This window comes from Erinaceus europaeus, chromosome 6 (genome assembly GCF_950295315.1).
Source record: "Erinaceus europaeus chromosome 6, mEriEur2.1, whole genome shotgun sequence".
In the NCBI taxonomy this organism is placed as follows: Eukaryota; Metazoa; Chordata; class Mammalia; order Eulipotyphla; family Erinaceidae; genus Erinaceus; species Erinaceus europaeus.
In genome coordinates this window covers 12,920,894-12,947,623 of record NC_080167.1, presented here as the reverse complement: position 1 = coordinate 12,947,623, position 26,730 = coordinate 12,920,894, and the positions used below count along the sequence as shown (strand labels likewise).

Genomic DNA, 26,730 nt, shown 5'->3' with positions numbered 1-26,730 from the left:
AGACACATTTTTTTCAGATCAGTGGTGAATTTGACAAGTTAATGATTTTCACAATTCTGACACCTGATACAGAGCGTTCTATTGACAGAACAACTTTACTTCTCTTTACTGAAAGATGAAGGTTCATCAAGAGTCTTCAGGACATACTACTTATATTTAATGTTCCAAATTCTCAAACTCCAGTCTCATAGTCCAGAAAGCAGCATATACTCACTTTTTCAGCAGGAGGCGGCGGGAAAGGGCATTGCACTCTGGCCACCTGCTCAGCTTCTTGTACATAGCCATGCATTTATTTTCCCGACTCTGAATCTCACTTGTCAACTTCTCTATAATTAAAAAGTTATAAAACTAATTAAGTCAATTTTCATTTTTGCTCAGTAACCAGAATAAAGTCCAGACACACGAGAAGAGAATATCAATTACTTTTTTAAGATTTTTTTTTTAGTATTTATGTATTCCCTTTTGTTGTCCTTGTTGTTTTGTTATAGTTGTTGTTGTTAGTGATGTCGTCGTTATTGGATAGGACAGAGAGAAATGGAGAGAGGAGGGGAAGATGGGGGGGGAGAAAGAGACACCTGCAGACCTGTTTCACCGCCTGTGAAGGGAGTCCCCTGCAGGTGGGAAGACAGGGGCTTGAACCTGGATCCTTACTTCATTCATTGCGCTTTGCGCCACCAGTGCTTAGCCCGCTGCGCTACCGCCCAACTCCCTAGCACTTATTTTTATTCATGACTAGAAAGTGGACCACTCAGCTGTGGAAATAGCATAGTGGTTATGCAGAAGACATCCATGCCTGTAGCTTTGCTGTCCCAGGTTCACTCCCTACCATTACAATAAGCAGAGCTGAGCAGTGCCCTAGTAGGTATATAGGTAAGTAACAGAAGGAAGGAAAGGAGACCACTACTAGACACAAACTACTAGGGGACCCAAACAAGTGTAAGAATCATCCAGAGCAAGGGTCACAACCACAAGTGTCTTGGTCTGACAGGGAGGTAAAAAAGAATAGTTTTTATCTAGAATTCAAATCTTGACGCTAGGTAACATCTAAAAAATAAAGAGGCCTGAGAGGTATCACAGGAGTTTAAGAGATACTCAGACTGGGAGTCGGGCGGTAGTACTGCGGGTTAAGTGCACGTGATGCAAAGTGCAATGACCAGTGTAAGGATCCCGGATCGAGCCCCCAACTCCCCACATGCAGGGGAGTGCTTCACAGTGGTGAAGGTCTGCAGGTGTCTTATCTTTCTCTCCCCCTCTCAATCTTTCCCATCTCTCTCCATTTCTCTCTGACCGATCTAACAACGAAAACATCAATGACAATAACAATAATAACTACAATAAAACAATAAGGGCAACAACAAAAAAGGAAAACAACAATGACATCAATAATAACTACAACAACAATAAAAAACAAGGGCAATGAAAGGGAAAATAAATAAATAAATATAAAATAATTAAAAATTAAAAGAGAGATTCTCAGTCCAATCTCCAACCACCATAAGCCACAGTAGAGCAGTGCTCTGGTGAAAAGACTACAAAAGGAAAATAAATAAAAAATGACTTTCTCAGGAGGGGGTAGATAGCATAATGGTTATGCAAAGAGACTCTCATGCCTGAGGTTCCAGGTTCAATCCGCTGCACCACAATAAACCAGAGCTGGGCAGTGCTCTGGTGTTTAAAAGGAAATTTAAAAAAATGACTTTCTCATAAATTTAGGACCAGTAAAATATTGAGTTGTCAGAAAAGTCATGATCTATTTTTCTATGCAAAAGTCCATCATGACTTTTCTGACAACTCAACAACTTACCTGGAGAGTAAGTGCTTTACCATGATTTTAACCTAGGTATCACTCCAGTCCCCACTGCACTGGGAGAAATTCTGATGCTATATTATCTTTCCCTCCCTCTTTATTTTATCTAAAAAAAAAAAAAAAAAAAAAATCAGCTTGAAGAGATGAAACCAAAAAAAAAAAAAAAGTTAAAGGAAAAAAACTGTTAAATAAAAACATTATACTACATGAATAAAATTATTCTGGGAGTCGGGCAGTAGCGCAGCTTAGGTTAAACACACATGGTGTGAAACACAAGGATCCCGGTTCGAGCCCCTGTGCAGGTGTCTTTCTTTATCTCTACCTGTATGTCTTCCCCTCCCCTCTCCATTTCTCTCTATATCCTATCCAACAATGACAACATCAATAACAACAATAATGGGGCCAGGTGGTGGCACACCTGCTTAAGCGCACACGTTACAGTGCACAAGGACCTGGGTTCAAGGCCCTGGTTCCCACCTGCAGGGAGAAAGCTGCACAAGTGGTTAAGCAGGGCTGCAGGTCTCTCTCTCTCTCTCTCTCTCTCCATCTCTATCTCCCCCTGCCCTCTCAATTTCTCTCTGTCTCTATCCAATAATAATTAATTAATTAAAATATAAAAAACAACAATAACTACAAAGGCAACAATAAGGGAATATATAAATAAATATTTATTTAAAAAAATTATTCTCCTAAGGATAAAGGATATTATACTCATTTATGGTTTTAAGAAGAGTGAATAGGGGCCAGGTAATGGCGCACCTACAGTGCACAAGGATCCAGGTTCAAGCCCCTGGTCCCCCCTGTAAGGGGAAAGCTTCACGAGTGGTGAAGCAGGTCTGCAGGTGTCTCTCTTCAGCACTATTTCCTCCTCCCCTCAGAATTTCTGTTTCTATTCAAAATAAAGATTAAAAAAATTTTTAAAAACGGGGAGTTGGGTTAAGCACAGGTGGCGCGAAACGCACGGACCGGTTTAAGGATCCCTGTTCGAGCCCCCAGCTCCCCACCTGCAGGGGAGTCGCTTCACAGGTGGTGAAGCAGGTTTGCAGGTGTCTATCTTTCTCTCCTCCTCTGTCTTCCCCTCCTCTCTCCATTTCTCTCTGTCCTACCCAACAACGATGACAACAAGAATAACTACAACAACAGAACAAGGGCAACAAAAGGGAATAAATAAATAAATATTTTTTTAAAAAAAAGAAATCAGAAATGAAAAAAAATTCAAAAACATAGGAAAATTTATTTAAAAAAAGAAAAGAGTGAAGAATTGAGAGATACAGTATTCGAAGGATATACAGAGTAAATTAAGAAGCTATAAGATTTGAGATCCCGGGTGTACTCTTTCACACTTGGATTCTCTGAATCCACGAACTTATTTTAATAAGATATATGCAGAGGGCCAGGCAGTAGTAGCACACTGGGTTAAGCGCACATGGCGCAAAGTCCAAGAACTGGCACACATATCCCATTTGAAGCCCCTGGCTCCCCACCTGCAAGGGGGTTGCTTCACAAGCAGTAAAGCAGGTCTGTAGGTGTCTCTCCCTCTGTCTTCCCCGCCTCTCTTGATTTCTCTCTGTCCTATCCAACAACAATAACAACAACAAAATGGAAAAAAGTGACCACCAGGAGCAGTGGATTAGTGCAGGCACTGAGCCCCAGCAATAAGCCTGGAGAAGGGAGGAAAAACTAAAAGACATATGCAGTGATCAGGTGCTCACCTGTATAGCACACTGATTAAGTAAGTCCCTGGTCTGCACCTGTATGGGAGAAGTTTCACTAGCAGTAGAGTAGTACAATAGGTATCTCTCCTCTGTTTCTCTCCCTCTGTCTCTTATGCTTTATCAAAAAAAAAAAAAAAAAAAAAGAATGAAAGAATGAAAAGAAAGAGAAAGAAAAGCAGTCCATACTCCCAGAGAGGTAAATGTTAGGGGATGACCAAAGGGCTCTAAGCTCCAATTCCATCAGGACACAGAGAGAGAACAAGGGAAGTTATGTGTATGTGTATTTATGTGTGGGAGGTGGGGGAGACACTCAGAAGTAATAAGAGTGATTTAGAAAGGAAGAGAAGGCAGGACCATAGGGGAAAAATGGGCAAAGATAGATTAGATGGATGGATGGATGGATGGATGGATGGATAAGTAATAGTTACAGAAATAGGGAGTCAGGCAGTAGCGCAGCGGGTTAAGTGCACGTGGCACAAAGCGCAAGGACTGGCATTAGGATCCTGGTGTGAGCCCCCGGCTCCCCACCTGCAGGGGGTTCACTTCACAAGTAGTGAAGCAGGTCTGCATGTGTCTTTCTCTCCCCGTCTTCCCCTCCTCTCTCCATTTCTCTCTGTCCTATCCAACAACAACATCAATAATAACTACAACAATAAAACAAGGGCAACAAAAGAGAATATTAAAAAAAAAAATAGTTACAGGGAGTCGGGTGGTAGTGCAGTGGGCTAAGCGCAGGTGGCACAAAGCGCAAGGACCTGAATAAGGATCCCTGAGCCCCCGGCTCCCCACCTGCAGGGGAGTCGCTTCACAGGCAGTGAAGCAGGTCTGCAGGTGTCTGTCTTTATCTCCCACTCTCTGTCTTCCCCTCCTCTCTCCATTTCTCTCTGTCCTATCCAACAACAATGACATCAGTAACTACAACAATAAAACAACAAGGGCAACAAAAAGGAATAAATATATTTAAAAAAATAGTTACAGAAATAATAGTCAGCCCATTATCTGTGATCTTGGCAGAACTGCTGCAGTTTCCAATGGAGGGAATGGAGACACAGAACTCTAGTGGTGGCAAAGGTGTAGAATTATACCCCTGTGATCTTCTCATTTTGTTAGTCAATATTAAATAACTAAATAAAAAAAGGAAAAAAGGAAAGGAAAGCAAAGAGGGGGAGGGGCCACCAGGCACAGTGGAGTCACACAGGCACCAGCCCTAGCCACAAACTTGTTAAAGAAAAAAACAAGAACAACATACAGATAAGTCTGAAAGAACAAAAATGATCTTAAGGGATTTGTTTTTTCTTGTTATCACCAAGCTTCACCATTACAGGCCAAATTTTTCAGAGATAAACATCATAACACTGAAACATCCTCTAGTGAGCTGTGGGGCCATGTTCGAGATACCTTGGCAAGTATGGCAAAGCAAGTACACTATCCAGGTGAGCAATTTTGCCAGCTACACAAGTGATTTTTCTATGTCTTTGTATCTTTACATTTCTGTATTATGTTTCACAATAGTTTCCATGTTTAAATGGGGGGGAACCTTTAAACAATTACCTCCTAATTTCCCTCTAATGACATCCAAGGCTTCCTGGTACTTTCCCAAACGTTCCAAGATCATATAGTAAAGTTCAACCTTTCAAAAAAAGACAAGTGCAACAATTGAAATATTTCAATAGTAAAGATAGTCATTTTTAAAAAAGTCATGAATAGAAAAGAACATTATCTTCAAATGCAATGAAATCAACAGTAATGGTAAAAATAAGAAAACAGTACCTCCCCTGTCTATATACTCCTCAGCCTAGATATTTTGCTTAAAAAGAAAAAAAAGAAAAAATACAAGTAAAACCCAATACTCAATATACTTAAGCAGGGGACTTCCAAAGCTTTATGTTTCTGCAAAAGGCAAGAACTCAGGTCTCTAACTGGAAAAAACAACAGTTCATAATACTGAAGTCATACCAGAGGAAAAATATAAAAGTAGGAAAGAAATAACTCACTTCAGCTTCAGCTTCTATCTTGTCTTCTTTAACCATTTTTTCTACCATTCTCTCAGCAAGTGGAAGAAACATTGTTTTTGAGAGGTTTTCGTCCTGTGCTGATATAGACTAGAGGAGAAATATTATGTCATTCTAATTTCTCCTTGCTTAAACTTTTATCATCATCAGACAGACCACTACCATGACTCCAGTACATCATGACCAATGTCAATTATCACACCCAACTTGGCAGTATCAAGAAGATACAGCAGGGTGGTTTGCTTTACAAAAGATTTCACTGAAATTTCATTTGTTATGTGTTCCTCAAGTACCAAGTTTCCATGATATGGCCTAACTTTTTTTTTTAATATTTATTTATTTATTCCCTTTTGTTGCCCTTGTTTTATTGTTGTAGCTATTACTGCTGTGTTATTGATGTAATCATTGTTGGATAGGACAGAGAGAAATGGAGAGAGGAAGGGAGATAGAAAGGGGAAGAGAAAGAGAGACCTACAGATCTGCTTCACGGCCTGCAAAGCAACTCCCCTGCAGGTAGGAAGCCAGGGCTCAAACCGGGATCCTTATGCCAGTCCTTGTGCTTTGCACTACCTGCGCTTAACCCGCTGCACTACCGCCCCAACTCCCTATGGCAGAACTTTTTAAGTAGATCATTAACACCTTTTCCTGGAAATGTTAGAACATAATAGTATTATTATTAGTAGTATTAATATTAGTATTATTACATGTAAGATATGTATTATCAGGTGTTTGAAGAGGGAAGTTTTTCTCATTTTGAGATGTTCACTATTCCTATTCCTTACTATATTATATGATTTACTATTACCTAGTTAATCTTTTTTTTTTTTTTTGCCCCCAGGGTTATCGCTAGGGCTTGGTACCTGCACTATGAATCCACTGTTCCTAGTGACCATCTTTTTTCTTTCTTTTTTTTTTTTTTTTTTTTTTTTTTTTTTAACCAGAGCACTGTTCAGCTCTGGTTTATGGTGGTGCAGGAGATTGAACCTGGGACTTTGGAGCCTCAGGCATGAGAGTCTCTTTGCATAACCATTATGCTATCTACCCGTGGCCATCTTTTTCCCATTATTGTTGCTGCTATTTTTGTTGGCTAAGACAGAGAAATTGAGAGAGGGAGAGAGAAAGACACCTGCAGACCTTTTTCACTGCTCTCAAAGCAACCCCTCTACAGATGGGGAGACAGGGGCTTGAACTAGGATTCTTGTGCCAGTCCTTGCACTTCCAACTATGTGCACTTAACCCAGTGTGCTACTGCCCGGCCCCTTATTACCTAGTTATCTTAATGTAATCAGTAAAAATCAATGCATCATGCTGACTTTCAACAATTTTTTCATATTATTAGTGATTTATGAGGCTATAAGTTAATAAGAGTGTATATTAACACCACTCCCACTACTAAAGGTTTGTGTCACACACACCACCACCACCACCCCCAATTGAAGCTGAACATCTACACTCACCCTGCACCCAGAGATTTTTACTTTGGTGCCATACTCCAAACTCAGTCAGATTCTGCTTTGAGTTTCCCTTTCTGGTCTACAAATTGATTTTCAACAATTTTTAAAGAGCCAGAGATTTTAATCTGAACTCACCCTATAATAATCTTTCAAGGTAGCTATTATGCTTAATTTTTTACTTTTCTTTTTTTATTTCTTTATTGGAGGATTAATGTTTTACAGTCAACAGTACATTATGCTTAATTTCATACATAAAGTAAGGTTAAGAGAATTCCCAATAGTGTGCCAATGCTTGAGGGATTAGCCACTACTTAAAAGAGTTTGATCTCAGTGCCACTTGGGTTTTAGCTGTTACATTTTAATGCCTTCTCCCCATCCTCTCCCTGTGCAGTATTTCACTTTGCTCCTTGCAGTAGCTCTAGTAGGCAAACATTTCCATTCTGCAAAAGCATAAACTCTGGCTCAGAAAGTTTAAGTGATAAAACAAACCCAAAATAACTATCTTCATCTCAAAATATGAAATACTTTAAGACTCATACTTGATCAAATGGTCCAGTAATGCAGATATGTTATGAGGAAATATTGTATCATGTACAATATTTCCAGCATTATACAAAGTCATTAAAAATGCCAAAAGTCTCTCAACTCAAAAACTCAACTGGCAATATGTAAAGCCAATATCTGGCATGTGCCAACACACTACCAAAGAAACAAAGAGCAACAAGTCACCTCACAGAAACAAAGAACAACAATTATATTTAAAAATCTCAACCCCATCCTGAATGCCATACTCACTTGCATAATTAAGCTCATCACAGACCAAAAGTAGTAAGGATTCTTGGGGACAATCTTATATAAAGCCATGCCAGCCTGAAAAACAAAACCATACTTCATTTAGAACATCACACAGAGGGCAAATTATCTGGATTATATGGCAAAAACTTTCCTACATGAACAGCAATACTTTTACTTACCCCAATTACTGTAACTGCCTAGTGGCTTAATGGACATTCTTATCCAAAAGCAATGAGGTAATTATAAAGGTGAATTTTTACACCAAGAATAGTGGGACAGTCAACAAGGACCGGCATAGGATCCCAGTTCGAGCCCCCGGCTCCCTACCTGCAGGGGAATCGCTTCACAGGCAGTGAAGCAGGTCTGCAGGTGTCTATCTTTCTCTCCCTCTCTGTCTTCCCCTCCTCTCTCCATTTCTCTCTGTCCTATCCAACAATGACATCAATAACAGTAAGAACTACAACAATAAATCAATAAGGGCAACAAAAGGGAATAAATAAATAAATATTAAAATATTAAAAAAAAATAGTGGGAGAGTCTGAAGACAATTTACCAGAACCAAACAATCTATACTATCAGGCCACAAAAGAACAGTCAAATATACCCAAATAAAGCATTTGAAGAACTTGAATAGTAAATCATCTTTAAAACATTGAAGGAAAATAACTGGCTGGCTGCTCTCCATGAAAAAATATATAAGTTCAACTACACACACACACACACACACACACACACACACACACCCCGCAATTAAATCACATAGAATGAACTTTGTTTCAAACAGAAAAATCCCACAGTTACCTGTTGCATTTTCTTGTATTCACCCACTCTGGCATAGGCCATGAAGAGATGAGAGTGATATTCCTCACTACTGGGAACTTTCTTCACAGCTGCCTCATAAAGCTTTGTAACTAACTCCGCTAAAGAGAAAGAGAATTTTCTTTAATTATTGAAGCATAATTTAAATCTTTTTTTTTTTTTTTTAATCAGAACACTGATCAGCTCTGGCTTACGGTGGAGGGGGGGAGGGGAATTGAATCTGGGAGTTTGGAGCCTCAGGCATGACAGTCTGTTTGCATCACCATTATGCTCTCTACTCCTGCCCTGCATAATTTCAATCTTAAAAGCATTTAATTCATTTCCTTATTTAGAGGAGATAAATGTCTCCTATCATTAAAAAAGTTATTTGTTTTCATCATTATTCTGCTTAGTTCAGCATTATTCAATGAAGCATTAACTATGTCAGGCCTCCCCATCACACCCATTATATAAGACCTTCAGGACCTAGACACTTTTTCTCCTTAATGACTTCCTCCAGCACTTCAAGATCTAGTCACATCAAACTATCAGTATCTCCAATTCTGCTAGACTCCCTGTATTGTGTCTCACTTCCATGCTGTAACTTTACACTGTTCACTCTACCTGGATTCTCCTTTCTACTCAATGAACATATCCAAGACCCAGTTCAAACGTAATACTCTCTGCAAGACATTCCCTGAATAACATCTCTGTTCTTCTACCCCAGTTTGATCCCTGCATCTTCCTATATTTCGTTTATTTATTTTATTTTTTGTCACCAAGATATCACTGGGGCTTAGTGCCTACATAATTCCACTGTTCCTGATAGTCACTTATTTTAATAGCTGGTGAGCCACAGAGGAGAGAGATGGAGCGACATCTGTTGCACTATTTCACTGCTCAGGAGGTCTCCCCCTGCAAGAGGTAGTCAGGGGGCTTGAGCCTAGGTCCTTGCACATGGTAGTGTGCATTCTTCTGAGTAAGATACCACCTGCTCCACCTGACCCCTGCCATCTTTAAATGTTTTAAATAACTATCATCATACTTATTAGTACATAATGCAATTTACGTTCTAATGATCTACTTCCTTACAAACTATAACATGAGGGCAAAAGATTGTCTTTCACTCTAACACAATACTTGTCACAGAAAAACATTCAACCAATATTCATGAAACAGAAAAATTAACTAAGAAAAATACTTAGGGGGGCTGTGCAGTGGAGGACCTGGTTGAGTCAATGTTACCATGCGCTAGTACCCAGGTTTGAGCTCCCAGTACCCACCTGCATGGGGAAGCTTCCTAAGTGGTAAAGCAGTGCTGCAGATCTCTTTCAATCTCTATCTCCCCTTCCCTTCTCAATTTATCACCACCACATCAAATTAAGGAATAATAAATAAATATTTTTAGAACAGGGAAATATTTAGAGAAACCCTATTCCTTCTAAATATAAGCCCTAATCACATATAATACCTCAACTCTTGATCACTTCAGTTTTAAGAGCAAAAACCAACATCAAACTATGTAACATCTTTGTCCACAATTTCCCCAGCTTTATTAAGAAATAACTGACAGGGGGTCAGGCGGTGGCGCAGTGGGTTAAGCGCACGTGGCGCGAAGCACAAGGACCGGCGTAAGGGTCCCAGTTCGAGCCCCCAGCTCCCCACCTGCAGGGGAGTCGCTTCACAGGCGGTGAAGCAGGTCTGCAGGTATCTGTCTTTCTCTCCCCCTGTCTTCCCCTCCTCTCTCCATTTCTCTCTGTCCTATCCAACAACGAACAGCATCAACAATGGTAATAATAATAACCACAACGAGGCTACAACAACAAGGGCAACAAAAAAGGAGGAAAAGGTGGCCTCCAGGAGCACTGGATTCACGGTGCAGGCACCGAGATCAGCAATAACCCTGAAGGAAAAAAAAAAAAAAAGAATTGATATATAAAATTATGTATTTTAAGGGCTGGGAAGACAGCACAATGGTTATGCAAAAAGACTTATGCCTGAAGCTCTGAGGTCCCAGGTTCCATCCCCAGCACAAGCCAGAGCTGAGCAGTGTTCTGCAGGTGTCTGTCTTTCTCTCTCTCCCCTCTACCTTCCCCATCTCCATTTCTCTAGTCCTATCCAACAACGACTACAACAATAAAACAACAAGCACAACAAAATATTTTTAAATATTAAAAATCATCATCCTTTTTTGTTTTTTTAATTCAACAAACATATACCCTATGGATTTAGCATCTTCACTCCTAGACAGGAGTCACCAACAAAATATGTTGTGGCAGCAAAAATGAAACACCATAGGTACAAGATGAATAAATACAAGTCAGCACATAGCATGGGAGTCCAGAAGGTGGTGCAGTAGAATAAAGTATTAGACTTTCAAGTAAGAGTCCTGTCTCCAATATCGAATATGCATTCTTATTCTCTTGCCCCCTTCTTTATTACTAATTCAGAATTAGATAAAATGGGGAACCAGGTGATAACATATCTGATTGAGTACTCATTATCATGTACAGGATCTATGTTCAAGCCCCCACTCCCCACCTGCAGAGGGAAAGCTCCATGAACAGTGAGGCATGTCTGCAGGTATCTTTTTCTCTCCCTCACTATTTCCCCTTCCCCTCTCAATTTCTCTGTCCTAATATAGAAAAGGTGGGAGGAGGGGGAACAGCCACCACAGGGTTTGTAGTGCAGGCACTGAGACCCACTGATAAATCTGGTAGCAAAGAAAAAAAAAAAGATTAAGTAAAATGAATCTACCACTTGGAAAAACACACATGACAGATGTAAAGGTAAATAAGAGAATTAAAAATATTCAGGCTACCAAGTAACTCATGGGAGGTGAAAGAGAAAAATAAGATTGATAAGGAACAAACAGGAAGACTTCACTAATAGTTGGGTGGTAGGCTTGAGAATGTTCAGTATTCCACAACAAGCTCTCTAGCATATAATGTAAAATGTATTTCTCTACCTTATAAAAATATGTATTTTACCCATCCCCACCTGTAGGGAGTAAAGATCCACCAGTGGTCAATCAGGGCTACAGGTGTCTCTCTCCCTGCTCTCAATTTCTCTGTCCTATCAAATTGAGTGGGTGGGTGGGGTAGGAGGAAAAAATGGCCACTGGGAGGAGTAGATTTGTCATGCAAGCACTGAGACCCAGCAGTAATCCTGATATCAATAAGAAATAATAAAAATTAAAATATGTATTTTATAATGATGCATTTAAGAAGCAATAATGAAAAATGTTAAGGGTTATTTTTTTTAATCTTTATTTATTGGATAGAGACAGCCAGAAATCAAGAGGGAAGGGGGTGATAGAGAGGGAGAGAGACAGACACCTGCAGCACTGCTTCACCACTCACAAAGCTTTCCCCCTGCAGATGGAGACCAGGGGCTCGAACCTGGTTCCTTGAGCATTATTAATACATGTGCTCAACCAGGTGCACCACCACTTGGCCCCTAAGGTTTATTATTAATGAGAAAATGAAAGGAAACCAGATCATCATTCTGGCACATGTGACACCAGGAATTGAACTCAGGACATCATACTGAGAGTCCAAAGCTTTATCCACTGCGCCACCTCCCAGGGCACTGAATTTTTTTAAAGGCAAATTACTAACATAAAATGGTAGACTATTGGAGGACTTGGACAGAATATTCACCACAGAAGAGATCCAAAAGGCTGAGAAACACATGAAAAAATTCTCCAAGTCTCTGATTGTCAGAGAAATGCAAATCAAGACAACAATGAGATATCACTTCACTCCTGTGAGAATGTCATACATCAGAAAAGGTAACAGCAGCAAATGCTGGAGAGGGTGTGGGGTCAAAGGAACCCTCCTGCACTACTGGTGGGAATGTCAATTGGTCCAACCTCTGTGGAGAACAGTCTGGAGAACTCTCAGAAGGCTAGAAATGGACCTACCCTATGACCCTGCAATTCCCCTCCTGGGGATATATCCTGAGGAACCCAACACATCCATCCAAAAAGATCTGTGTACACATATGTTCTTGGCAGCACAATTTGTAATAGCCAAAACCTGGAAGCAACCCAGGTGTCCAACAACAGATGAGTGGCTGAGCAAGTTGTGGTATATATACACAATGGAATACTACTCAGCTGTAAAAAATGGTGACTTCACCGTTTTCAGACGATCTTGGATGGACCTTGAAAAAATCATGTTGCGTGAAATAAGTCAGAAACAGAAGGATGAATATGGGATGATCTCACTCTCAGGCTGAAGTTGAAAAACAAGATTAGAAAAGAAAACACAAGTCGAACCTGAAATGTAATTGGCTTATCGCACCAAAGTAAAAGACTCTGGGGTGGGTGGGTGGGTGGGGAGAATACAGGTCCATGTAAGATGATGAATGACATAGTGGGGGTTGTATTGTTAAATGGGAATCTGGGGAAGGTTATGCATGTACAAACTATTGTATTTACTGATGAATGTAAATCATTAATTCCCCAATAAAGAAATAAAAAACAAAATAAAATAAATAAAAATTTTAAAAAATGGTAGACTATCTAGGAAACAGTATTACAGGTGGTGCTGGGTAGTCACACAGCTGTTAAGAGTTACACATTTTGGGAGTCGGGTGGTAGCGCAGTGGGTTAAAAAACAGATGGCACCAAGAGCAAGGACCAGTGTAAAGATCCCAGTTCAAGCCCCTGGCTCCCCACCTGCAGGGGAGTCACTTCACAGGCGGTGAAGCAGGTCTGCAGGTGTCTTTCTTTCCCCCTTTGTATTCCCCTCCTCTCTCCATTTCTCTCTGTCCTATCCAACAACCACAACAATAATAGTAACTGCAACAATAAAACAACAAGGGCAACAAAAGGGAATAAATATTTTTAAAAACAGCTACACATTTTACAATGTTCAACGGTATAGGTTTAAGCCTCCAGACCCCACCTGCAAGGGGGAAGCTTCACAATCAGTGAAGCAGTGATACAGAGGTTGGTAGGTAGATAAGTAGGTAGGTAGGTGGGTAGGTGGGTAGGTGGGTAGGTGGGTAGGTGGGTAGGTAGGTGGGTAGGTGGGTAGGTGGGTAGGTGGGTAGGTGGGTAGGTGGGTAGGTGGGTAGGTGGGTAGGTGGGTAGGTAGGTAGGTAGGTAGGTAGGTAGGGGTGTGTGTGTGTGTGTGTGTGTGTGTGTGTGTGTGTGTCCCCATCCCTATTTAATTTGTTTCAATCCAATAAAGTAAGTAAATCAGCAGCAGCAGCAGCAGCAGCAGCAGCATCTGACAGAACCAGAGAGGTGCTATGGCAATAAAGGAAGCTTCAGTGCTGAGAAGTCTCCCCCTGTCTCTAACTGAATAAATTAATCTGGCAGAGAAGTATGAATAAATTGTTCACATGTAAATCATCTTTGAAGGTGAATAGTAGATACAGTGAGACTTAATATCCTAATTTGTTTTATGTTTCAACCTATTCATATAAAAAAATGGAGGAAAACAACTCATTTAGCAAATTGAAATACCATAAATGACATTCATATCCTCATGCCAATTCAAGGATCCTAATACATGTAAAATATCCATTCCGATAAGAGTAGTCTCAAGCCATGATTAATGTATTATCTTACCGGCTATCATCTACTCAAATCATGAAGAGGTACGCAACAAAAATTGAAAATTCAGTAAGAAATACCCAAAAACTTAAGCTTAGGTTTATAAATAAGAAAAACATCCCCACCTGTGGGGAGTGGGGGGCATCACTTCACAAGTGGTGAAGCAGTCTGCAGGTATCTTTCTCTCCCTCTATCTCCCCCTACTCTCTCAATTTCTGTCCTATCGAATAAAATAAATTTTAAAAAATTAATTAATTTTAAAATTAATTTAATTTTTAAAAATTAATTAATTAATTTTTTTTAAAGAAAGAAAGGAAAACAAAGAGACATACGTCGATGCATCTCCCTGTAAAGAATAGTTAGTGCTTGTAAGGAGTTGTCATCTGTGGGTTCAAGAGCTGCCACCTCCTGTGCCAAGGTGAAGGCTTCCTCTTGTTTTCCAGTTCTCTGTAATCCAATGGCCTTTAAAACCTGATAGAAAAAAAAAAAAAATGGCAACTTTTAAAGGACAGAAAAGAAAGCAGGAACCAGATGCCTGGAAGTTAGTATGAGAGAGCTCTAGACTTGTCAGCATGAGTTCAATACTTGGCACCACATTTGCCAGGACACTGCTCTGCCCCCTACCCCCATCTTGTGAAATCTTTTAAATAAATAAATAAAGGCCAGGTGGTGGCACACCTGGTTAAGTGCACATATTACAGTGCACTAGTACCCAGGTTCAAGCCCCTGGTCCCCACCAACAGGGAGAAAGCTATAAAAGTGAAGCGGGGGGTCGGGTGGTGGCGCAGTGGGTTGAGCGCACGTGGCGCAAAGCGCAAGGACGGGCATAAGGATCCCGGTTGGAGCCCCCGGCTCCCCACCTGCAGGGGAGTCGCTTCACAGGCGGTGAAGCAGGTCTGCAGGTGTCTGTCTTTCTCTCCTCCTCTCTGTCTTCCCCTCCTCTCTCCATTTCTCTCTGTCCTGTCCAACAACGAACATCAACAATGGTAATAATAATGACCACAACGAGGCTACAACAAGGGCAACAAAGAGGGGAAAAAATGGCCTCCAGGAGCGGTGGATTCATGGTGCAGACACCGAGCCCAGCAATATCCCTGGAGGGAAAAAAAAAAAAGTGAAGCAGGACCGCAGATGTCTCTGTATCTTTCTCTATCTCCCCCCAATTTCTGTCTCTATCCAATAATGAATAAATAGTAAAGAATTAACTAAAATAAATAAATAATTTTTGTTAAAGAGCAATAGAGAAGACAGTAGGCTTAAGATACTCAACCAAGACTCCTGGTTACAGCCCAGGCATGAAGCCCTGGCATTGTATCACTTGAGTGATGCTCTGACCTCTCTCTCTCCCTCTCCCTCTCCCTCTCCCTCTGTGTGTGTGTGTGTGTGTGTGTGTGTGTGTGTGTGTCTGTGAAATTTTACTTAATATGAAGTAAATAAAAATAAAACCTTAAAAAATTGGAAAGGAGATAAACTATCTGATAGAATACACACTTTAATATGCAGGAAGTACTAGGTTCGAGCTCCTGGCCCCCACATGGGAGGTGTCATCACAAGCTTTAAAAAAATCTGTGGTAGTTCTCCTCTGTCTCTCACCCTCTATATGGAAAGAAAAAAAAACACTAGAGGGTGGTAGAATTGTACAAGTGTAAAGCCCCAGTGAAGCCTTGGTGGCAACAGAAAAAGAAAACAGGAACCAAAAAAAGCCAAGTCTGAAAGCACAAGAGAAGTGGTAAGATATGCCTGCGTTGCTTATCAACTAAATCACATACATAAAAGCATCAACAAATCTTTCCTTTCTCAGTCATGCACAATACAGTGTAACAGGATTCAATGGAATGGCCCAAAAGGTGGAACAAATAAATAAAATATTAGGTCCTACATTTGATTCCCAGCAGGAAACCTGCTCTGGTTCTCTCTCCTTCCCTATTTCTCATTAATAAATAAATCTTTAAAATACAGGGCATAGGGGCTGCCAGAGGTTCTATGGAAATTAAATAACTAAGTCAATTACGTCCAAAGAAGTAAGCAGGTAAATTTTAATTTAAGCATTTAAGTGACCAGGAAAATAAATGGACTAAAAAATTATCTGAAAAAAATCTGAGGTCTGAGAGGTAGTACACTGGATAAAGCATTGAACTCTTAGGCATGAGATTCTGAGTTTGAGCCCCAGCATTGCAAGTACCAGAGAGATACTCTGGTTCTTGCTCTCTCTTGTTTTTAAGTAAACTTTAAAAAAAATAAAATAAAATCTCTACATTCTAATTTTCATCTTTTAAAGGAAAACTACAAAATAAAACCCACCAAAGGTAAGTTACTCAAGGACTAGTAAACTTACTTTAGCACAATGAAGATCCTTATGCTTCTTCAGCAGTTTATCGGCTTGTTGAATTGCCATTTTATTATTACCATTGTCAAGATAATCTAAAACATAAAATATGAAAACACAAATCATGTTATAGATATATTTCCTCAACAAGAAATCTGAAAAATATACATGTTATTATCAGTCATAATACTTTTCAGTATTGGAAACATAGAACCTATTTTAACTCCTAAAAGCCTAGGATCATCCGAATTATAATCTTCCACTCATGCAATCATTTTCAACATAATCAAGTTGCATTTATCTACAATTAATGAAGAGGTAGCACTAAAGAGTTTTGTGACAAATGACATTAATATGTTTACCTAGAGGAAATAAACAGATTTAGTAACCACAAAAATAAATTTTTAAAAAAGAACCCTTTCTAACACGCACTCAGGTTTCAAATAGATTAAATGAATTATGTCCCTGCAATAAAGTATTTAAGAAGCATTTACTTTGTCACAGAGTTAAGTATAATTCACAAAACAGTAAAGTAAGAGGTTTTACCCATAATACTTGGGAGGAAGAGACAAAACCCATTAATATCAGCCTTAGACAAGGATATGGGGAAAGAGCACTTTTAAACATTCCGGATGCAATAGAAATTAGCAATAACTTTGAAAAATAATTGGCTCCTAGGCTCCCTTAGCTATGTACTCATTTCAAACGTTAAGGATGCTAGAGACTACTGCTGGGGAAAGAGGTCAACAAAACTGAGGTTCCAAGTTCAGTCTCTAGCACTGAATGTGCCAGAGTGTGCTGCCCTGGTTTCTTCCTTCCTTTCTTTCTTTCTTTTTAGAATTTATTTATTCATGAGAAAGACAGGAGGAATGAAAGAAACAAATATCACTCTGGGACATATGCTGCTGGGGATTGAACTTGGGACCTCATGGTTGAGAATCCAATGCTTTATCCACTGTACCACCTCCCGGACCACTCTGGTTTCTATCTCATCTGAAAGTCTATCTCATACGAAATAAATAAAATCTTAAAATATAAAAAGATAGAAAGGAAGATGATAGATACTGGCGGGAGTCAGGCGGTAGCACAACAGGTTAAGCACACGTGGCGCGAAGCACAAGGACCGGCATAAGGATCTCGGTTCGAGCCCCCGGCTCCCCACCTGCAGGGGAAGTCACTTCACAGGTGGTGAAGCAGGTCTGCAGGTGTCTATCTTTCTCTCCCCCTCTCTGTCTTCCCCTCTTTTCTCCATTTCTCTCCGTTCTATGCAACAATGACGACATCAATAACAACAACAGTAATAACTACGATAGATACCTGCTATAAAAATTGTGTTAAGAAAAAAATTATTCAGGGCTGAGAAGTTATCGTAATAACTACGATAGATACCTGTTATAAAAATAGTGTTAAGAAAAAAATTATTCAGGGCTGAGAAGACAGCATAATAGTTATACAAATGACTTTCACACCTGAGCTGCTAGACTCCCAGATTCAATCCCCAGCACCATCAGAAGCCAAAACTGGGTCAGGGTTGGGCAGTTGGTACACTGGGTTAAGCACAAGTTACCAGTCACAAGGACCTGGTTCAAGCCCCCAGTTCCCACCATCAGGTGGGGAGCTTCATAAGTGAATGATGAAGCAGTGCTGCAAATGTTTCTCTCTTTCCCTCTCTATCTCCTCTTTCCTTACCCATTTCTCTTGTCTCTGTCCAATAAATAAATAGATAACATAGTTTTTAAAATATGCCAGTTGAGCAGTACTCCAATTAAAATAAATAAAGGAGGGATCGGGCAGCAGCGCAGCAGGTTAAGCGCACATGGCACGAAGCACAAGGATCCCAGTTCTAGTTCCCAGTTCCCCACCTGCAGGGGGGGGTCACTTCACAAGCAGTGAAACAGGTCTGCAGGTGTCTATCTTTCTCTCCCCGTCTTCCCCTCCTCTCTCCATTTCTCTCTGTCCTATCCAACAATGATGACAACAACATTAATAACTACAACAATAAAACAACAAGGGCAACAAAAGGGAATAAATAAATATTTTTAAAAAGTGGGGAGAGAGGGAGTGACCCCACTTGTGAAACTTCCCCTTGCAAGTGGGGACTGTGGGCTTGAACCCAGTCCTTGCACACTGCAATGTATACGCTCAACCTAGTGCACCACTGCATGGCCCCAAGATTCATTTCTAGATGAGATCTAAAAGGCAGAATTTTTTTTTTACTATTTATTTATTAATTCCTTTTTGTTGCCCTTGTTGTCGTAGTTATTATTGTTGTTGGATAGGACAGAGAGAAACGGAGAGAGGAGGGGAAGACAGAGAGGGGGAGAAAGATAGAGACCTGCTTCAATGCCTGTGAAGCAGCTCCCCTGCAGGTGGGGGGCCAGGGGCTCGAACCAGGATCCTTACACTGGTCCTTGCCCTTTGCGCCACCTGTGCTTAACCTGCTGCGCTACCGCCCGACTCCCAAAGGCAAAATGTTTTAAATGTTAAAGGGTAGTAGCTGTCAACCCTAAATACAGAAAGAAGACTAACTGTAGGCCAATTCACAATTTGCTGTCGCTTCTGCAGCTACTAGTACTGTGACTCTTCATTCACAAGGTTCTAAATCAGCACTGGAACAGATTAGGCATAAACAACCCAAAATTATTTATGTAACAAATGTTGGTGTGAAGGTGGAAAAGCAGCAAGACTCTCTACTGAGAATACAAACTGGTACAGCACTGGAGGCAGACAGCTTCCTAGAAAACGAAATTTACTCTTAGCATATGATCCAGCTATTGTGTTCTTGATATCTACCCAAATTAGCCAAAAACTCACTTCCTCACAAAGACCCATAAACAAATGTTTGTAACAGCTTTATTCAAATTGCCAAAACCTATAAACGACCAAAGAGCCTTTCCAATAAGCAAATGAACAAACAAATTGTGGTACATCCATACAATACTTAGTGATAAAAAAAATGAGTTACTGGGGCTGGGTGGTGATGCACCCAGTGAATGTATTACCCTGCACAGGACCTGGGTACAAGCTCTAGGTCCCCATCTGTAGGGGGAAAGCTTCACAAGCAGTGAAAAAATGCTGCAAGTCTCTCTCTCCCCCTCTCTCTGTTTGAACTCTGCTCACTTAAAAGCACTTTAAAAAATAGTCTTTCCCCACCAGTAGGGGAGTCGCTTCACAGGCGGTGAAGCAGGTCTGCAGGTGTCTCTCTTTCTCTCCCCCGTCTTCCCCTCTTCTCTCTTTTCTCTCTGTTCTATCCAACAATGACGACATCAATAACAATAATAACTACAACAACAATAAAAAGACAACAAGAGTAACAAAAGGGAAAATAAATAAATAAATAAATAAAGTCTTGGGGGCCAGGCGGTAGTGCAGCGGGTTAAGCACACATGGCATGAAGTGCAAGGAACTGTGTAAGGATCCACTTGCAGGGGAGTCGCTTCACAGGCGGTGAAGCAGGTCTGCAGGTGTCTCTCTTTCTCCCCCTGTCTTCCCCTCCTCTCTCCATTTCTTTCTGTCCTATCCAACAATGATGACATCAATAACAACAACAACAATAAAAACAACAAGGGCAACAAACGGGAAAATAAAAATAAATATCTACAAAAAAATTAAGTATTGGGAGTCAGGCGGTAGCGCAGTGGGATAAGCGCAGGTGGCACAAAGTGCAAAGCCCACATAAGAATCTCAGTTCGAGCCCCCTGGCTCCCCACCTGCAAGGGAGTCGCTTCATGAGAGGTAAAGCATGTCTGCAGGTGTCTATCTTTCTCTCCCCCTCCTCTCTCCATTTCTCTCTGTCCTATCCAATAACGACAACATTAATAATAATAACTACAACCATAAAAAAATAAGGGTAACAAAAGGAAATAAATATTTAAAATATAAATAAAGTATTGGGGTTGGAGAGATAGCACAGTAGTATCTTGAGTATAAGTAGACGTATATTCAAGAAGTCCAGGGTTCACTCTCCAGAATCACCAATAGCCCAAGCTAATCAGTAATCTAGTTCAGAAAGAAAAAGAAAAAAACAGGGTCAGTAAGGTAGCTTACCTGGATAGTCTGCTTTAATCATGCACATAATTCAGGGTCACAACCTGGCCCTACCACAACAAAAAGAAACTTCAGTGATGTGGTACCTTTCCCTCTCTCCTGTCTCTATCCAAAAAATAGTCTATTAATCCTTAATATCTACTAAACAAACAAACATTCATTTCCAGTAAAGAACAGTAAGAAGTATTGCAAATAAGAAACAGGATGGCAGCAACAATTCTAAATATAGAAAAATGAAGGTCCAAGTGGTGCCACACCTGGTTAAGCACTCACATTACAGCAAGCATGGACCCTGGTCCAAGGCCCTGGTTCCCACCTGCAGGGGGGAAAGCTTCATGAGTGGTGAAGCAGGGCTGCAAGTGTCTTTTTGTCTCTTTCCTTCTCTATCTCCCCATCTCTTTCAATTTGTCTCTAATAATAAATATTAAAAATAAAATTAAAAATATAGAAAAATGACCACGCACAGGTCAGTCCATAGTGGTTCCTTTGCTCACTGAGGTCTCAGATCAGCACAGGAATGAGATGCCTAAGACAATTCAAAGTAATCTATGGCCCAGGTGACACAGAATGTGCGAAATAACAGAAATAGCCTATCGTTTTACTCATGGTTTCAATTTTTCTCCAGGCTTAAAAATTTTAACCAACACACCATGAACATTGCTATCTCCTCTCTTCATTCTTTTTTCAATGTACTTAATGCTGATGAGTACAAATAATGCGAGGTAAAAAAGATCAAGACCTCTTACTCTAGAGGGAATCACAATTGAGATAGGAAAGTCCAAGACCTAATACTCAGCAAAGACACTGGAGAATCACAAAAACCTAAAAGCATACAATTTAGGCTTTAGCTCAATCTCTAGTGCATCTTTTGTCCTTACAGAGGACCATGCCTGATTCAAGGTCCCAGAATCAATGCCCAGCACCACCCTAACCCAGAGCTGAGCAGTGCATGGGTTAAAAAATAAAAATAAATGTGACAGAACAGCCAGTATAATAAGTGACACCTCTTCCTAATAAATTAGTGACTCGCTTTCATAAGTTAATTGGCTAGAGACAAAGAGAAATTGAGGAGGGGAGGGTGGTAGAGAGGCATCTGCAGTACTGCTTTACCACTCATGAAGTTTCTCCTTGTAGGTGGAGACTAAGTGCTTGAATGCAGGCCCTTGTGCATTATAACATGTGCACTCACCGGATACACCACTATCCAGCCCCTTATAAGTTACTTTTGATTCAGTCCAGTAAGAACTTGGAGTTCAGAATACAACTTTTTTTTCTTTTTATTTATTTTCCCTTCTGTTGCCCTTGTTGTTTTATTGTTGTAGTTATTTATTCCCTTTTGTTGCCTTTGTTTTACTGCTGTAGTTGTTGTTATTGATGTCGTCGTTGTTTGATAGGACAGAGAGAAATGGAGGGAGGAGGGGAAGACAAAGAGGGGGAGAGAAAGACAGACACCTACAGACCTGCTTCACTGCCTGTGAAGCGACTCCCCTGAAGGTGGGGAGCTAGGGCTCCAACCGGGATCATTAGGCCAGTCCTTGCACTTCAGGCCACATGCGCTTAACCCGCTGCGCTACCACCCGAGCGCCCAACCCCTCAGAATACATCTTAAAGCCTTGTAAAAGGGTAGATATCATTGATGAGACCAATTCTGAAGATCTGCCCATAAACTGATCTGAGCAGACAAACAGAGATCAGGCAATTTAACTCTAATCCCTGCAGACGACGAGGCTTTTAACTATCCTATCTACGGGCTCACCCCCTCTTCCCTGGCTTCCACTGCCTCTGTTGAAGGAGAAGGACTGGATAAGTATGTCTAAACCGTATGCAATAATCCTATCAAAAGCATGTAACTGCAGTCCAGCAGGGTGGATATTTGATTGAAATGGATAAACGGGGCTTCTTCCTTACTAGTAGTGACTATGGCACTGAAAACTGGAGTCTGAAAGCTCCACACATGGAAAGAAATAAATGGGTTTAGTCTGAAGTTATCAGTGGAAGCTCCAGAATTTCTATGTTGAAGGGATCTTTGATTACAAGCTGGCTGATGGGGAATGGCTCTCATTCACGTAAGATTTACATAAAGATTAAGTGTAATTATCAAAAACTTGATTTCTTGAGGGAAGGGGAAGGGGTAGTGCTAATGAAACTCAATGAGAGAGGCAATGACCGCTTCCTCCTCTAGTCAGTTTGGTGTGACCACAAAACCAGCAAGTTTGGAAACTGAGTAAGCAGGAGGCCAGTCTGAAGAACTAAAGTGAAAGAACAGGCATGTTCCGGGCGATGGCACACCTGGTTCAGTGCACATATCACTAAGCACAAGGACCTGGGTTTGAGCCCCTGCTCCCCACCTGCAGGGGGGATGCTTCCCAAGTGATGAAGCTTGTCTGCAAGTATCTTTCTCTCCCTCTCTCTATCTCCCCCACTCCTCTCAGTTTCTCTGTCCTGACAAATAAAAATTAAAGAAAGAAAGAGATGGAGGGGTAAAGGGAGGGAGGGAAGGAAGGAAAAAAAAGAGCAAAAATGGCCATCAAGAGTGGTGGATTTGTAGCATAGGCACAGAGCCCCAGTGATAACCCTGGTGGCAAAGAAGTAAAAAGAAGGTGTCAGAAAGAACAGGTACATAGTAGCCCAGGGGGTAGCACAACACAAGGACCTAGGGTCAAGGGCCTCCTCCCCACCTGCAGGGGACACGCTTCAGGAGTGATGAAGCAGATCTGCAGCTGTCTGCCTTTCTTGCCTTCTCTATTCCTCCCCCCACCGCAACTTCCCTCTATCTTATCTAATAAATAGGAGAAAAAAAAGGGAAAATATGCCCACATGGAGCAGTGGATTTGTAGAGCTGGCACTGAGCCCCAGTGATAAAGCTGGTGGCCAAGTACATAAATAAATAAATAAATAAATAAATAAATAAATAAATAAATAAATATTACTAACAGTAATTAGTTTCAGCCCCCGAGGATTGTGTTGTTCCATTAATACCAGAAGCCAAAACCAGCCATCCATAAAGCAGGCAGAAGTAAAAATAATGCTGAACTGGTTAAAGTGATGTTTTCAAAGCATGGGTACCACCCCAAATGATACCTTTTCAGGCAATCTTTGCACTAATTAACACACACACAGTGAGAAAACTAAAAGCTGATCTCTTTTCTAGTGTCTCTTTTATATTGAGATGGACTCCGGTGTTAGCCTGTCATTTCCTTAATACTTGTTCATGTCTGTTTTTAACAGAAGTAACAGGTATCTGACTCAGAGTTTCACAAATATCAGAATTTAGTTAAGATTTTAATTAATTAAACAGCACTTTGTTTTTGCTGCACTCCCCCCTCTGGGCAAGTAACAGGTTTTCCATTAATTGTAATTACACACATAATTTTTAAATTCATTTAGAAGTCAATTTTGAGGGGACTGGGGATACAGCACAGTGAGTGGCATCAGGTCTAGGGTTTGACCTTCAATACCCCCTCCTCAAATAAGTCAAGTCAGAAAAAAACAATTATTTAAATATTTATTTATTCCCTTTTGTTGCCCTTGTTTTTTATTGTTGTTGTAGTCATTATTGTTATTATTGATGTTGACATTGTTGGATAGGACAGAGAGAAATGGAGAGAGGAGGGGAAGACAGAAAGGGGGAGAGAAAGATAGACACCTGCAGATCTGCTTCACCGCTTCCCTGCAGGTGGGGAGCCGGGGGCTTGAACTGGGATCCTTATGCTAGTCTTTGTGCTTTCCTCCACGTGCACTTAACCCGCTGTGCTACCATCCAACTCCCAGAAAAAACAATTTTTAAGAGTTTCTTATGGTGGATGGGTAGATAAGCATAATGGTTATGCAAACAGGCTCTCATGCCTGAGGCTCCAGAGTTCCAGGTTCAATCCCCCACACCACCGTAAGTCAGAGCTGAACAGTGCGCTGATTTTTTTTTTTTTTTTTTTTTTTACCAGAGCACTGTTCAGCTCTGGCTTATGGTGGTGCAGGGGATTGAACCTGGGACTTTGAAGCCTCAAGCATGAGAGCCTGTTTGCATAACCATTATGCTATCTAACCTCTGCCCGATGTTCTGGTTAAAAAAAAAAAAAAAAGCCCTTGCGCTTTGCGCTTCTTTGTTTCTTAAGTCATACCTGTAAGAGAGGTCACACTGGTATCTGGCCTTCATCTTCTGGCTTAGCTCACTTAACTAACTCCTTGAAGTCCCATCCAAGATAAGGCAAAGGAAAAGCTTTAGTCACTTCTTACAGCTGAGTAGTATTCCCCTGTGCTTATATTCCACAACCTTCTGAAGCACTCATCTCTCACTGGACATTTGGGTAGTTTCCAAATTTAGGCTATTACAAACAGCGCTACTATGAACACAGACATACACGGATCTCTTGAAAGTCTTACCTAACCACTATGCTATCTCCCTAACCAGCCACTGTCTTAAAACATTTTTAGGGGCCAGAGAACACATGTGAAAACATATTTCAGGGCCAGAGATAGCTTGCCAAGTAAGGTGTGTCCCTTGCCATGTATGCAGGCCAGATTCAAGCCCCATTACATGGGCAATGATGTTGTAGTGTCTCTGCCCCCTCCCCCCAGCTTTCTCTGAACAGTGGAATCATGCATGTATAAGGCTCTGGCTCCACCAAAAAAAAAAAAAAATTAAAATGGCTTACAAGGTTCTAAGTACGTCCACCTCAGATGCCTCATCTCATACATCCACACTCCCAACTATACAAGTTCTTTCTTAGGTCAAGTAGAACAAGCTCTTTTTTACAGTCTGCATCTCTGTCCTCATCTCACTGCCTAACCTCTGCCTTTCTTTTTCCCTTTCTTTCTTTCTTTCTTTCTTCCTTTGCCTCCAGGGTTATTGCTGGGGCTCAGTGCATATACTAAGAGTCCACTGCTCCTGGAGGCTTTTTTTTTCCCCCTTTTGTTGCCCATCCTGTTTATTATTATAGTTGTTATTACTGCTGTCGTTGTTGTTGAATAGGACAAAAAGAAATGGAGAGAGAAGGGGAAGACAGAGAGGGGGAGCAAAAGACACGTGCAGACCTGCTTCACCGCTTGTGAAGTGACCCCCCTGCAGGTGGGGAGCCAGGGGCTCAAACTGGGATCCTTGCAGCTGGTTCTTGCGCTTCTCGCCATGTGGCCATGTGCGCTTATACTGCCTGGCTCCATGCCCTTCTTTCAAATCCAAAGTAAAATGTCACTTCACAGGAAGCCTTTTCTTGAATTGTCCCCAACAGCTAAGAACATCTACATTATATGCTCTCATGAAAAGCTGTTTTTTTTCCTTTATCCCTTCCATCAAACCCCTTAGCAAGCATAACTCTAGAGCTAGAAAAAGCTTACCTGTTAGGCGCACATGGTGCAAAGTGTTAATGGACTGGCTCAAGCCCCCAGCTTCCTACCTGCAGGGGAGTAGCTTCACAGGCAGTGAAGCAGGTCTGCAGATGTCTATTTTTCTCTCCCCCTCTGTCTCCTCTCCCCTCCCCATTTCTCTCTGTCCACATCAATAACAACAACAATAATAAACTACAACAATAAAACAAGGGCAACAAAAAGGAATAAATAAATAAAATAAATACTTAAAAAAAGAAAGAAAAGGGGAACTGGGCGGTAGGTAGCGCAGCGGGTTAAGTGCACGTGGCACAATGCCCAAGGACCCTGGAAAGGATCCCAGTTCAAGCTCCCGGTTCCCCATCTAAAAGGGGAGTTGCTTAACAAGCGGTGAAGCAGGTCTGCAAGTGTCTATCTTTCTCTGTCGTCCCCTCCTCTTTCCATTTCTCTCTGTCCTATCCAACAATAACAACATCAATAACAACAATAACTACAACAATAAAAAAACACAAGGACAACAAAAGGGAAGAAAGAAAGAAAAGTTTAAAAAAAAAAAGAGCTTACCTGGACAGTGTGCTGTTCTGCCATGTTAGAGTTCAGCCCTATCCCCTCCCCTCACTGACCCCCCCTTCCCTGAAGAGAAGCTTCAGTGCTGTTGTCTCCCCAAACCAAAAAGAAACTTTTGGTTTCTTTGAAACCAAAGAAAGACCCAACACTGGCCGCCAGCTATAGACCAATTTCTCTCCTCTCCGTGTGTTACAAACTCCTTGAGAGGCTGCTTCTGTCACGTATTTCTCATCTTACAGAAAAATTCCTATCACCCGCCCAAGCTGGTTTCCGCCCAGAAAGATCTACCTGCAAACAAGCCCTGGCCCTCTCAACTTACAT

At 41.0% G+C, this 26,730-nt stretch overlaps 1 protein-coding gene across 1 annotated transcript in view; it reads right to left on the bottom strand.

Annotated features, from left to right (window-relative positions):
* The window catches only part of NAA25 (N-alpha-acetyltransferase 25, NatB auxiliary subunit), a 70,725-nt gene that overhangs the window by 36,969 nt on the left and 7,026 nt on the right, over nucleotides 1-26,730 (bottom strand). The window contains exons 2-8 of the mRNA XM_060193071.1: nucleotides 16,486-16,571; nucleotides 14,483-14,621; nucleotides 8,585-8,703; nucleotides 7,784-7,858; nucleotides 5,517-5,624; nucleotides 5,074-5,152; nucleotides 215-326 (exon numbers count right to left, since the gene is read on the bottom strand). Of these exons, the coding sequence (XP_060049054.1) occupies nucleotides 215-326; nucleotides 5,074-5,152; nucleotides 5,517-5,624; nucleotides 7,784-7,858; nucleotides 8,585-8,703; nucleotides 14,483-14,621; nucleotides 16,486-16,571 (718 nt within the window). The remainder of the gene's footprint in view (nucleotides 1-214; nucleotides 327-5,073; nucleotides 5,153-5,516; nucleotides 5,625-7,783; nucleotides 7,859-8,584; nucleotides 8,704-14,482; nucleotides 14,622-16,485; nucleotides 16,572-26,730) is intronic.